This window comes from Elephantulus edwardii, unplaced genomic scaffold (assembly GCF_000299155.1).
Source record: "Elephantulus edwardii isolate Elephantulus edwardi_28Jun2011 unplaced genomic scaffold, EleEdw1.0 scaffold00515, whole genome shotgun sequence".
Classification (NCBI taxonomy): Eukaryota; Metazoa; Chordata; class Mammalia; order Macroscelidea; family Macroscelididae; genus Elephantulus; species Elephantulus edwardii.
Window position 1 is genome coordinate 400,546 of NW_006400265.1, and position 14,198 is coordinate 414,743.

Genomic DNA, 14,198 nt, shown 5'->3' on the forward strand with positions numbered 1-14,198 from the left:
CGGTGAGCTTGTGTGTGCAATGCGGCTTGTGTTCTCCGGGACAGTGAGCTTGTGCGTGCGGCGCGGCTTGTGTTCTCTGAAACGGTGAGCTTGTGCGTGCAGGCTCCAGGACAGTGAGCTTGTGTGTGCAGCGTGGCTTGCGTTTTCCAGGACAGTGAGCTTGTGCGTGTGGTGCGGCTTTTGCTCTCTTGGACAATGAGCTGTATGTGCAGCGTGGCTTGCGTTCTCTGGGACAGTGAGCATGTGTGTGCAGCTTGGCTTTTGTTCTCTGAGGTGGTGAGCTTGTGTGTGTAGCAGAACTTGTGTTCTCCGGGACCGTGAGCATGTGTGTGCAGCGTGACTTCCATTTTCCGGGACAGTGAGTTTGTGTGTGCAGCATGGCTTCCGTTCTCCGGGACGGTGAGCATGTGTGTGCAGCGTGGCTTGTGTTCTCCGGGACGGTGAGCTTGTGTGTGCAGTGACACTCAGTCCCCAGTTGTATGTGTTTCCACGCACTGTTGACACTGGCAATGACTGACTGCACTGTGGATGTTTGAAAGTGGGAGCTTAGGTGGGAATTTGTGTAGGGTTTATCCTGTATTTCTCTTAACTTTGAAGCGTGACTGGCATTAACCCTCACTCTTGTAGCTAATGGCAACTTGAAACGTCATTAGGTCTGGTTTGGTCTTCCACTTCCAGGGCCTTCACTGCATCCGGCACTTGCCTGCTGCCGCCTGCATTTAATGGCCCTCCTGCCTGTCCAGGTCCTTGCGGACCAAGGGTTTGGATTATTGTTCTCCTTCCCCAAAGTACTTAGCCGGTGCTGGGCCTGCAGACCTGCTCAGCAAAGGTACCCCTGCCTGAGACACTGGACAAACTCTACCCATTTCTCTTCCAGTGAAAGGGAGCATTGTCCTGAAGTATGAACCAGATGCAAAGTGAGTAAATGCATGTCCTGTGGAGGTGGGTGAGTGGGGGCACTGTAGAATGTTCTAGAAACCTGTGGTACACATTCTCCTAGAAATACTGTTGTAGGCACTGTAGAGTTGAAGTAAAGCTTTAGTTTTTCTATCACCATGAGCATTTTGCTCAAGCCTAAAGCATCTTGACTTAGAGATTAAAGGACTCCGCCACTGAATCCCAGTCTCGTCTTACACAGTTGATGCAGACTCAGGTTGGCAGGTTTAAAGGGTGGGAGGCCCTTGCCTTTTTTGCTGACCTGCTGAGCTCCAGGACTCAGTCCTACACTGGGACACAGTGTCAGTGGTGCTCTGGTCCTCACCTGCCCCTGTTTCTCTGCAGGGACCCTGAAGCCCTCCAGTGCCCCATTGTCATGTGTGGCTGGCGTGGCAAGACCTCCTTCCGCACCTTTGTGCCCAAGAACGAGCGGCTGCACTATCTCAGGATGATGGGAGTGGAGGTGCCAATGGAGAAGAAGAAAGGAGTCGCCGTGCCTGCTGGCGAGAGCACCACTGACCCTGGGGCAGCAGATGGGGGGACACCTGGGCATGGCAGCCCAGACGAGGCCATGGACCAGGACCCAACCGTGGATGAGGACGTAGCCAGGGGGGGCAGCCCAAATGAGGCAGTGGACAGGAACACAGCCGGGAATGAGGATGCAGCCGTGGACAGGGATGCAGCTGGGGAGAAGGATATAGTCATGGATGGGGATGCAGCTGGAACTGGCAGCCCTAATGAGACAGTGGGCTGTGATGTGGCAGAGAATGTCCTACCGCAGTGAGGAGGTCTGGTGCTGGGACAACAGCCATCTTGGGGTTGACCATGCCCAGTCTAGAACGCTGACCTGAGAAACAAGGCTACAGGACTGGCTAGGGGAGGGCAGTCCCCAAGCTCTTCCTGCCCAGTTGGAGGCCCAGCTGTTGAGAGGCTGCAGGCTCTGTGGCTGGTGCTGGTCACAGACCTCCGCTGCTCAGTTCCAAGAAATGAAAGGAAATTGCCCCACAGAAACACTCAGGCCCTTGTTCTGCAAGCGTCGGCTCTAGGGTCTGGTATTTGTAGACGTTCTTATTTATGGAAAGAGTCTCTAACTCCTTGGGGGTTGGGAAAGGTGTCCTACAAGCTCACCAGTGCCCGGCGCCTTCACAGTGAAGGTCCAGTGAGGCTATGAGTTTTGGCCCCCAAATCGAAGGGGTTTTTTTTGTGCTTCTTTCCATTAAATGGAGTCTCTGCAGGTTTTATTTTTCAAGTGGGACTTGGAATCCTGGGAGAGGGTGAATAAAGAGTTCTTAATTCTGAGATGTACTTGCAGTTGACTCTGGTTCTCACTTCTGAAGCGACTGGAAAGAGACTTGCTTATGAGTGAACAGAGAAGTTAAAAGCTCTTCGTTTCTAGGTACCATCAGTTCACCTGCAGCTCATCCACTTCCTCCATCTGTCCAGCGACACCTTGCCCCTTCCTGCACCATCCACAGCCTCTGCTGTACCTGCACTCATTGTTGTAGCCACTGTGTCAGTCCCTTTCATTGATGGTCTTCCTCTCCACTGACTACTTCTCCGAGTATGGCATCCTCTGGAGGTGGGGAGACTGGCCTCTGCCGATGACACACCCGAAGTATGTGAGATGAAGTTGGCCAGGATTTGCTTCTGAGGACCACTTCGGCTGCACTTCTTCAAGACACGTTTGTTCTTTGGCAGTCCATGGGGTATTCGTTATTCCTGGCCAACACCACAGCTCAGGACTGTCAGCCCTTTCCCTCCTGGCACGTGATGCGTTACGTGTTGCACTGCTAACCAGGTCAGTGCTTCACATCCACTATTGCAGCAAAGTAAAGACTTACAACCTCAGAAGCCTGATGGGGCCTCCCGATCAGGTGGCAGTCAGTCTTCACTTTAGCTGGTCAGATTCACGTTAAGGATCAGTTTAGCAAAGAAAATGGTCTTATGTGACCACTTGGTATTCCATCAGTTCCTGGGGCATTAAGCTTTGCCAAATCCTTCAAAACAGCCTGTACTTCCTCTTTCATCACCTTTGCCTTTTGATCATACGTTGTTCTTGATATTCTTCTGTGTCAGCCAATTCTTTCTGGTACAATGACTGTATACTTCATTTTCCAGGATCATTTAATAGTCTACGCATGTTGTTTGGTGCCATCGAGTCGTAGACGACTCATAGCGACCCTGTGAACGAACAGCCTGAGCACTGTTCGTACATAGAGTTTCCGGAGGCAAGCCATTTCGGAAGTGGATACCGCTCCTGCTTCCAGGCTTGTTTTAGTCAGGAAGCCCCAGCCAACGCTGTCCACCATGAGTACCCATTACCATGATTGGCACATCACTGTCACAGTGTTCAGCATCATAGCAACCCGAGTTCCCTCTGTACAGCAATGCACAGACCACCTAGAAGAATGTTTGACAGGAAAACAATTTGAACCCGGCCGAGGGCCCCAGATGAAAATCACCCACCTTCGGCTTGGTAGCATAACTTCCTTTCCACTAGGTCAGTGTAGCTCTCCCTTTGTCATCGTCGGTGTTGTTTGGTGCCATCAAGTTGTAGACGACTCATAGCAACCCTCTGAACGAACAGCCTGAGCACTGTTCGTACAGTTTCTGGAGGTAAGCCATTTTGAAGTGGATGCTGCTCCTGATGGTCAAGCAAAATCTTGCTGAAGACTATTTTTAAAATGACTGGAACACATAGCTGACATCCAAGCAGATATATGTACACCCATGTTTATTGCAATTTTGTTCACAATAGCAAGGAGTTGGAAACAACCTAAGTGCCCATCAACAAACGAATGGCTAGAGAAGCTGTGGTATATTTGCACAATGGAATACTATGCTGCATTAAAAAACAAGGAACTCATGCAATATTATTCAAAATGGTTGACTCTGGAGAACATTATGCTGAGTGAAATATCCCAGTCACAAAAGGACAAATATTACATGATGCCACTGTTGTAGAATGGGACTAACCTCAGGGTTGGGGAGAGACTGAGTAAGATGTGTTCAATAATGTATACTGCACTGAAACAGAGGAGGGAGAAAACTTTAAAAGAGATATATAACTAGGTATTTCTGTCATCACAGGAGTCTAGAGCGAGGGCTACATGGTGGAGGGGACCTGGGGGAGGGTTTGTAAAACAATGAAAGAATCTTTTACTTTTCCATAATTTTTGACTCATGTACTTATAACTTGTTAGTCAAATTTGTGTCTTCTAGGTTGCAACAACCCCATGATACATCTTCAAGGATATGAACATGTATGGCCAAGCACAATCAATAAGAGTGCATCTAAATTCCAAAATCAATCTCCATAATAGTCTATGTGTTTCCTACTGCCAAAGGGGCCCTTTAGAGTAGTGAAAGAAGATCTTCACCCTGAAACCCACAGCGTCCCTTTTCAGCAGGAAGTAGCTAAGAGAATACGCCATCCCCTTTTCCTTATGACTCAGGGTGAAGTCTCTCTCAGGGAGGAGTGATAGGGAATGGCAAAGGACACACTGACAAAGAAGGTTAATCAGAACTGGCTTTGACAAGCACTGTGGCATTTGGACAAGAACAAACTGGGAGGAAGGTAGAGAGAATGGTGCAGCGGTGAATGAATGGAAACCCAAAATCTCTGTAGATGTTTATGAAAATTAATAAAATATAATTATAGAAAATAAATGACTGGAACAGTACAGCTACTGAGAACTACTAGAAATACAGGCTGGGTTTAGAAGAGGCTCTGGCACTAGGGACATCCTTGCCAATGTCAGATGGATCTTGCTTGACTGAAAAGCAGAGGGAACCAGAAGAAAGCCTGTCTGCGCTTCATTGATGGTTCAAAGGCATTTGACGTTGTGGATCACACCAAATTGTGACTAACCTTATGAAGAATGGGAATCCCGAGCACCTGACCTGATTGTGTTCATGCAAAAACCTATACTCAGACCAGGATGCAGTCGTCAGAACAGAGCAAGGAACCACCACATGGTTCAAAATCAGTAAGGTACTGTATCAGGGATGCATCCTGTGGCCTCCTACTTCAATCCAAACATGGAACCCACAATTCAGGAGGCTGGTCTTTATGAGGAGGAATGTACCATCAGACATGGAGGAAGACTCATCAACAGCTTGCATTATGTAAATGACACAACCTTGCTCATTAAAACTGAGAAGGACCTGAAGCATCTGCTGCAGAAAGTCAAGGACTGCCGTATTTAATTTGGATTGAAGTTCAACATCAAAAAAACAAAGGATTCTCACCACTGGGCCTTTTGGCAGCACTGTGTTAGATGGACAAGAGATTTGAGATTGTTAAGTTTCAGCTTGCTCAGCTCCACAAATCACATGACTAATTAGGAAAGTGTTGTAAGGGACTTCTCCAGAGTGCTGAAGCACAAAGACATCAGTCTAGAGACTTAAGGTGCACCTGATCCAGCCCATGGTCTTTTCATTAACTTGCTATGCATCAGAGAGCTGCACAGTGACTAAGGATGACAGAAGAATTGATGCCTTTGTGTTGTGGTGCTGAAGAAGAGTATTGAGCATACCCTGGATTGCCAAGAGAACAAACAGGTCTGTTGTAGGGAAGGTGAAAGCAAATTTCTTCTTGGAAGCAAGCATTTTGAAGCTCCCTCTCACATACCTTAGGTACATGGCCAGGAGAGGGACCAGACTCCTGAGAAGAAAACCATGCTTGGAAGGGTTGAGGGACAGCACAGGAGCGTTCTACCATAGATGAAGTGGATTGACACAGTAACTGGGCAAAGGAGGTAGTTGTATCAGAGTCAGTGAGACTGCCTCAGGGTAGGACAGGGTTCAGAGCTATTGTACATAGGGTCACTATGATTTGCAGGCAACTCGATGGAAAATAGCAATTGATTATCCCACAGTCAGTACCTGGCCTGGTAAGTGCTGTGGGAGGGATATTGATGTTGGAATTGCCTACCTTCTACCCCTTCAACAGTTCCAGCATCAACATCCCTCCCACAGCACTCATCAGCCCTCCGCCAGGTTCCCTAATTTGTTACAATGGCCACACAGAACCCACAGATGATACTCAGGACTGGGTATACTAGAGAAACAACGGGCTACTGTACAGATGGGGAACACTCCAGGTACCAATCTCCAATCAGCTGGCCCCTCTCTGACCATTGGCCCCTCGACCTTGCTTGTCCTCTGCTCCACTTGAGATAGAGTCACAAAGCTTTCAGGCTTTGTAATGTGCCACCCCTATTTGGCCAGCAAACCCAGCCTGAAGGTCCTCCATTCCAGTTCTTTGGGTCAGCAGTCTCAGGGCCACACCCCTGCTTCCCAGGCAAGCCCCATCTTTTTGTGTCTCAGAATGGTGTCCACCTCTTGTCCCCAGCCCTGTGCTGCTACAGCTGTCACTGCAGCTGTCCAGGTTACCCTGTCTCATGATGTCTCTCTTGGATTAATTAGGGATCCCTAGCCAAAGGACCAGCTGTACTTCCCCATTTCTGTTTCCCCCTCCATCCCCAAATCTCCAGTTTCCACCCGGGAGCCTGCTCAGTTTAAATCCGACGACACTGACTGAAAAAGTCTGAAACCTCAGCCACATAGTGTCCACGCACTCAGAAACTGATATAAATGTGGCTTCTGATGGATTCTAAGATCCCCTGGTATCAGGACAGCAGGAGCTCTGGTAGCATCGTTGGTTGTGCTGCTAACTGAAAGGTCAGGAGTTCAAATCCACCAACTGCTTTTTGGAAGAAAGATGAAGCCGTGTACTCCTAGAATAGTGCTCAGTTTTGCAGAAACAAGACTGGAAGCATTTGCTGCAGAAGGTCAAAGACTGCAGTGTCCATATGGATTGAAGCTTAACATCAAGAAAACAGATTCTCATCATGGGGCCAATTGGCAGAACCATGATGGATGGAACAGAGATTGAGATTGTTAACAATTTCAGCTTCCTTGGTCCCACAGTCAACACCCTTGGTACCAACAATCAGGAAATCAAAATAATTGCTTTAGGTAAATCTTCTGTCAGGGACCTCTCCGGAGTGCTGTAAAGTAACGAAGTCAGTCTCGAGATTAAGATGTGCCTGATCCAGGTCATGGGCTTCACAATTACTTGCTGTACATCAGAGGTGGACAGTGACTAAGGATGATAGAAGAAGAATCAATGCCTTTGAGTTGTGGTGCTGGAGAAAAGTATTGAATATACCTTGAACTGCCTAGAGAACAAACAGGCCTGTCCTAGAGAGGGTGAAATCAGGTTGCTGCTTGGAGGCAGGGATTTTGAAACCTCATCCCATGCACCTTGGGCATGTTGCCAAGAGGAACCAGTCCTTGGAAAAGGACATCATGCTTGGAAGGGTAGAGAGACAGTGCAGGAGGTAAATGGATTAAGACAGTAACTGGGATAATGGGGGTAGATGTGCTGGAGACAGAGTAGCTCAGGATACGAGCAAGGTTCAGAGTTACTGTGCATATGGTGTCTCTGGATCAGGCCGCTCAACATCACATAACAACTCCTTTAAACATTTACAGCCTTGAAAACCTAGTGGAGAATCCCTATGAGCCAGGACCAACTTGACGGCAGTGGATTTGGGGGTTTCATAGTGCATACTTTCCAAGATGAATACCAATTTATAGCAAATGTGTTTCCCAGCAGGATTTCTAAACACTTGGCATTTTAAAGTATTAACAATGAAAGCATAAAGGACAGAGTGTACTAATTGCCCATCTGTCCCTTGTGGTGCACCTGGTAGATCTGAACAGCTGGCCTTTTGGTTAGTAGAGCAACATGCAAAGCACTGGGCCACCAGAACTCTTTGACATTCAGCTACAAGGACTCAAGAGTCACGAAGGGCCCAGCAAGGAAGGCGCTGGTGCGGCCCCCCAGCCTCTGGACTGCAGTCATTTCCAGTTCTTTTGGGCCAGCACAGCACCAGGAAGCTCAACAAAGCCCTACAGGGAGAAAACGAACAATTCTGTAAATCCTTCCAATGAAAGAGGAAGGGTAAGGAAAGAAGAGAGCACAGGCCGAAGGAAAACAAACCAGCTGAGAAAAACAGAGACAAGGGCTGATGCTGGAGACTGCGCAGGACATTCCACTTCTGTTCTGAGGAGTGACAGGTGCTCAGCAACACAAACATTCACCCAGATGACGGTTCAAGGGCTTTTGAGCCATCATAAATCCTCCCTCCTGCCTTTACCCATTCTGCTGATGCCTTGCTGAGGAAATGCAGCTTTGATAGCTTCCCGTGTTTCCTTCCAGAAACATCTGTGCTGATACAAAGATGGGGGAGAGGGGGACTTTTTATATCAGACTGAAGCTCAACCTCAAGAAAACAAAGATTCTCACCACTGGGCCAACCGGCAGCATTATAATAGATGGTGAAGAGGATGTGATTGTTGACAGCTTTAGTTTGCTTGGCTCCACAATCAACACTTGTAGTACTGGCAGCCAGGAAATCAGGAAGTGGATTGCATGGGGAAAGTCGGCTACCAGGGACCACTCCAGAGTAATGAAGAGCAATGACGTCAATCTGGAGACTAAGGTGCACCTGATGCAGGCCATAGTCTTCACAATTGCTTGCTCTGTGTCAGAGAGCTGGACAATGACTAGGGATGATAGAGAATTGATGCCTTTGAGCTGTGGTGCTGGAGAAGAGTGTTGAATATACCATGGGCTTCCAAGAGAACAAGGATTTGTCCTAGAGAGGGTGAAGCCAGGCTGCTCCTTGGAGGCAAGGATTCTGAGGCTTCGTCTGACATACTTTGGGCATGTTTCAAGGAGGGACCAGTCCTTGGAGAAGGACATCATGTTTGGAAGGTTGGAGGGACAGAGAAAGAGAGGGAGACCATCGATGAGTTGGATTGATAACAGTGTCTGAGGTAATGAGGGTAGGTGTGTCAGAGACAGTGATATTGGCACACAATAGAGCAGTTTTCCGGGACTCGACGGCACATAACAACAGCAGCAACATTGATATTACTGGCAGTGTTCTGCTCCCAGCACTTGATTTTATTTGAGATCCTTCTCCCCACATAGGGGCTCTGTTCTTCCTTCAGACAGGAGAGTGCACTTAGCCTGCCCTGAGTGACTGGATTTCTGGGTGGGTCTAACCCTTCACATTGCAGGCAGGTCCACAGAGAAGAGCAGTGTGTTTCCATTCTGCGGCAAACACTTGGTCCGTTTATCTGGAGTATAAATTCCTTGAAATGGTACTTGCTAGTCGAGGAGTGTGTACATTTTAAATTACCACAGTTATGCGATTCCTCAGTATTACTCTCAGATGAAACAGAATCCACTGGCAAGAAGCATTATGTTTAAAACCAAGGATATTTTAGATGTTTCTCTGTGAAGGAATAATGTGCCAAACACATATGCTGACCTTTAATCCTTACACATCCTACAAGAAATTGTTTTTAAAGGCAGACAATATTGGAAATAGAAGAAGCTACAATTCCATTAAGGCATGGTGCAGGTTCAAGGGAGTTTGGGTGGTAAATTCTAAAACGGACATGAACCGAGGCACATCACTGCAAATTGGCATCCAGAGGGTCAGGAGCAGACTCGTCTTTTTTACTTGACAGGGGTGTGCTCTGGGAATACCCCAAATTGACATCCTCCAACGGTTCTGGTTCTGCCAGTCAGGGCCCTCCCTCGCGAGAGCTTTTCTTATCTGGACAGACCAGCTGCTCCTCATTGGCCACTGGCTTGGAAGGGCAAGGTGACCGGTGGGTAAGGTGACCGGTGGTTCTAAATGCCTCCAGGATGTGCCTGTGTCTCCAGACTTTTCCTGCTGGCTGCTCGTTCTACTCTATGCCTTTCTGTGCCCCGCCCTCCAGGTGCCCCAGACCCACCTATCCCTGCCAGGATTCCCTCCACAACTCCCTCATCCCTCCCAGGGAGGACTCACATCGCCACTCCTAGGTCCACTTGCCCTGCCCCTGTGTCCCATAGGAGTGCAGAGGATGGTCAACCCCACCCGCTATCTCACCCAGAGTGAGCTCCTCGGGTCCCAGGACACTCCCACTGCACTATCTCTCCCAGGGTAAGCTCACTGGCCCATGTTGGAAACATGGCAGGGTGTCACGACAGAAACACAGCAGAACAAACGATCTCAGCGAAGCGATTTCCTTCAGCAGAAGGTTGTCTGGACAGACCTAAGTCTGACCAAAGAGCTCTCCACTGGGCAGTCCGCACCGGCTTCTATCCCTCACAGCAAAAGCTGTGTCTCACCCTATTGACCAAGGGTTTTGATCTCAGTCTTTCCTGCCCAGGTTACTAATTTGATCTATACTTGAAAGGAGAATGCTAGGACTGAGGGAGTTTGCAACGTCTGTTTCAGAGGATAACACTAACACCTTAGGAACTGGCCTTGGCTGGCTCACAAGAAGAGGCCAAGGACAAGGGAGTTTCTCTTGGTCATTTTCAGAACAAGATTCTTATTTTAGCTTAAAATTAATTTGTAATTTTTGAAGAAAAGTTACATAATTTTTCTTTCTTGTATTTGGACCCCTGAAGCCTGCAATCCCTCTCCCAGGGTGAGCTCACTGGCCCCAGGAGAGGTCCCCCACCCCTTCTCTCCCAGGGTGAGCTCACCAGGCCCAGGAACTGCCCTCCACTTCATCTCTCCCAGGGTGAGCTCACCCGGCCCCAGGACTGACCCCCACCCAGTATTTCCCAGGGTGAGCTCACAGGACTACCTCTCCTTGTGTCCTAGGGTGAGCTCCTCAAGTCCTAGGACCAGCCCCCCACCTCATCTCTCCCAGGGTGAGCTCCTCAAGACCTAGGACCAGCCCCCCACCTCATCTCTCCCAGGGTGAGCTTGCTAGGCTATTGAACCCCTTGTCTCCCAGGGTGAGCTCACAGGACCACTCCTCCTTGTGTCCTAGGGTGAGCTCCTCAAGTCCTAGGACCAGCCCCCCACCTTATCTCTTCCAGGGTGAGCTCACCCAGCCCAGGACCCGCCCTCCACCTCATCTCTCTCAGGGTGAGCTTGCTAGGCTATTGAACCCCTGTCTCCCAGGGTGAGCTCATAAGACCACCCCTCCTTGTGTCCTAGGGTGAGCTCCTCAAGTCCTAGGACCAGGCCCCCACATCATCTCTCCCAGGGTGAGCTTGCCAGGCCCTTCAACCACAGTCCCTGTGCCCCTGCTCCCAGAGTGAGCTTACTCGGTCCCAGAACTGCCCCCCTCACTGAGTGTCTCCCTCCCGGGGTGAGCTTACCCAGTCCTAGGACTGTCCCCCTCTACCCTGTGCTTGAGGGTGAGCTGGCCCAGACCCAGGACTGCCCTCTCCACCCCTTGTCACTCCCAAGGTGAGCTTGCTGATCCCAGGTCATCCCGTCCCCACCCAGCACCCGGTCACTCCCAGGTTGAGCCCCCATGCCCCATCTCCCAGGTAAGCTCACATGGTCTCAGAACCGTGCCCCCAACCATGTCTCTTCCAGGATGAGCGCATCCAGACCCAGGAACCCCAAACACACCCTGTCTCGCTCACTCAGCTCCAAGGACCACCTCTACCCCACCCAGCCCCAGGACCTCCTCTACCCCATCTCTGCAGGGATAAGTTCACCAGCTCTAGGATCCTTCTCCTGTACTCCATCTCCAAGAGTGATTTCATAGGCCTCTGGGCCACCCCAGGCCTCACCCAGCCCCATAACGGCCCCTCCTTACCCCTCACAGCCAGTCTCTCCCAAGGTGAGCTTACCTAGACCCATAAGTCCACCACCTGCCCCACACCCCACCTCTCCCAGGGTGAGCTAACCTTGACCCAGTACTCCACCCCTCATACAACGCGTCTCTCTCCCAAGACAGGCTTACTTGGGCTCAGGACCCCCCTCCACCCCACACCGGTGAATATAGAATGAGCAAACCCATCCATATTCAGGGCCCCTCACCCTCACACCCTGTCTCCCTCAAGGTGAATTCACCCAACCCTCAGATAGCCCTCACCCCATCTCTCCCAAGGTAAGCCCACCTAGACCCAAGACCTCCCTCCTCTCCTCTCCATCCTATTTCTCCCAAGGTGAACTCACCTGGAACCAGGGCCCCCTCCATCCCACACCCTGTCTCTCCTAGCATGAGCTCACCCGGACCCAGGACCCATCTCACTTCTCCCTGGGTGGGCTCACCCAGACTCAGAACCCTACACACACACACACACACACACACACACACACACACACACACACACCATCCCAACACCTGTCTCTCCCTAAGCTCGCTCACCGGCCTTGAGCCTTGGCCTCCGTGGGGACAGCAGAGGGCAGCAGGGAGCCACTTCAGACTGTCCCTGCAGAGTCGGGGGTAGGAGGCAGGGGAGGTGACAGCCCAGGGTTCTTGCACGTTGGATTCCAAGACAGATGACAATTTGAGGGGGTGCATTGTGACCAGGGGGCACCTGTGTCAAGTGAGGAAACGGTGTCACACATGGGGTTCCCTGGGAGGGGAGTGGGGGCAGGGCTGGAGGGAACCCCTGGACTCCAGAGGTACAAACTTGGCCCAGGATGCACAGATCTGAGACTTCTGGGGGGTCCTGGACCATGGCTTCTGTGCAGGGAATGCGCAAGCAGGGGTTAGACACAGGAGAGGAATGAAGGGGGTGGAGGGTGAAAGGGAAGGAAGGACACCTGCCCTCTCTCGTCCTGATGCCCCTTCCCGTGGTCCTAGCCGCTTCCCACCTTCTCCACCACCCCATCCATAGCGGCCTGGACCTCTGAGCTGGCTCCCAGCGCCTGAGCTACTTCCGGTACCGAAATAGGGGAGCAGCAGTGACTGCAGGAGGAGCAGAGGCCGACCTGAGGTCCCTGAGCTCCGTGCTGCCCGGGTGATGGAGGGTCAGAGTGGGAGGCCGGCGGGATGGCAGAACCCGGCACAGGTGGGGAGACCCTCCACGGGTTAGTCCACAGCGTCAGGGGCTTATCCTGACCAAAGTCGGGGGCGTGGAATGAGCCTCTGGGTGGATTCCTCCAAGCGCCCAGTGGAGGTTTACCAACCACTGTCCTGTCCACCCTACTACCTGCCCCTTTCCCCACATGATGCCCCCACCCCGGGTCACTCCAGAGACTTCTCCCCACCCCACTCCCACATGTTGGCCCCCAAGATCAACCAAGCTCAGCGTATGTGCAGCTCTTTTGTAGAAGGAAGAGGTCTCCAGCTCTGTGCTCATCTCCTTCTGAGCAAAGTCCTGTCCCTTCCAGCTCTTCCAAGAACACTTGGAACCCACAGGCCTTGAGGTCTTGAAATGCCATCACTGCCCCAATGCACAGGGACATGGAGAATCTAGAGGAAGTCTTGCTGACTTCAGTCACAAAAAGATCACAATGATGACTAGCTAGGGCAAGGCTTACAACACACAGGGTCATTTTTGGAGGGTTAAGGTGTGGGAAGGGACAGAGAGGAGGCAAAAATGAATAATGAGAACGTTGGGTGAAGGGAAAGGTGATCTATAATAAGGGTCAGATCAGACATTATAGTTAATTATATGAATCATTTGTAATGTTATGAAAATAACCTTAGTGACTAAATGAAAAACTATGATATATAAACTTTCAATCCCTATCTTTTCAATCTATATGCAGAACAGATCACCTGGGAGGCTGGGCTGTATGAGGAGGAATGTGTCATCAGGATTGGAGGAAGACTCATCAACAACCTGCACTATGCAGATGACACAACCCTGCTTGCTGAAACTGAAGAGGACCTGAAGTGCTTGTTGCAGAAGGTAAAGCACTGCAGCCTTCAATATGGATTGAAGCTCAACGTCAAGTAAACAAAGATTCTCACCACTGGGCCAATTGGTAACATTATGATAGAAAGTGAAGAGATTGAGATTGTAAACAGCTTTAGTTTGGCTCCATAATCAACAAACACTCTTGATACCAGCAGCCAAGAAATCAAAAGACGAATTGCATTGGAGAAATCTACTGTCAGGGACCATTCTAGAGGACTAAAGAGCAACAATGTCAACCTGGAAACTAAGGTGCACCTGATCCGGGCCAGTCTTTACAATTGCTTGCTATGTGTCAAAAAGCTGGACAATGACTAAGCATGATAGAAAGATAATTGATGCCTTTGAGCTGTGGTCCTGGAGAAGAGTATTGACTATAACATGGACTACCAGGAGAACAAAGAGGCTCTTCCAGGCTTCTCCTTGGAGGCAAGGATTCTGAAGCTTTGCATACTTTGGGCATGTTGCAAGGAGGGACCAGTTCTTGGAGAGGGACATTATTCTTGGAAGGGTGGAGGCACAGTGCAAGAAAGGAAGACCCCCAATGACCTAGACTGATTCAGTG

The 14,198-nt window shown here is 50.1% G+C and overlaps 1 protein-coding gene across 1 annotated transcript in view; it reads left to right on the forward strand.

Moving 5' to 3' along the window:
* The window catches only part of NSUN2 (NOP2/Sun RNA methyltransferase family, member 2), a 35,116-nt gene extending 33,396 nt beyond the window's left edge, over window positions 1–1,720 (forward strand). The window contains exons 18-19 of the mRNA XM_006903131.1: window positions 878–917; window positions 1,282–1,720. Of these exons, the coding sequence (XP_006903193.1) occupies window positions 878–917; window positions 1,282–1,720 (479 nt within the window). The remainder of the gene's footprint in view (window positions 1–877; window positions 918–1,281) is intronic.
* The last annotated feature ends 12,478 nt before the right edge of the window (window positions 1,721–14,198 follow it).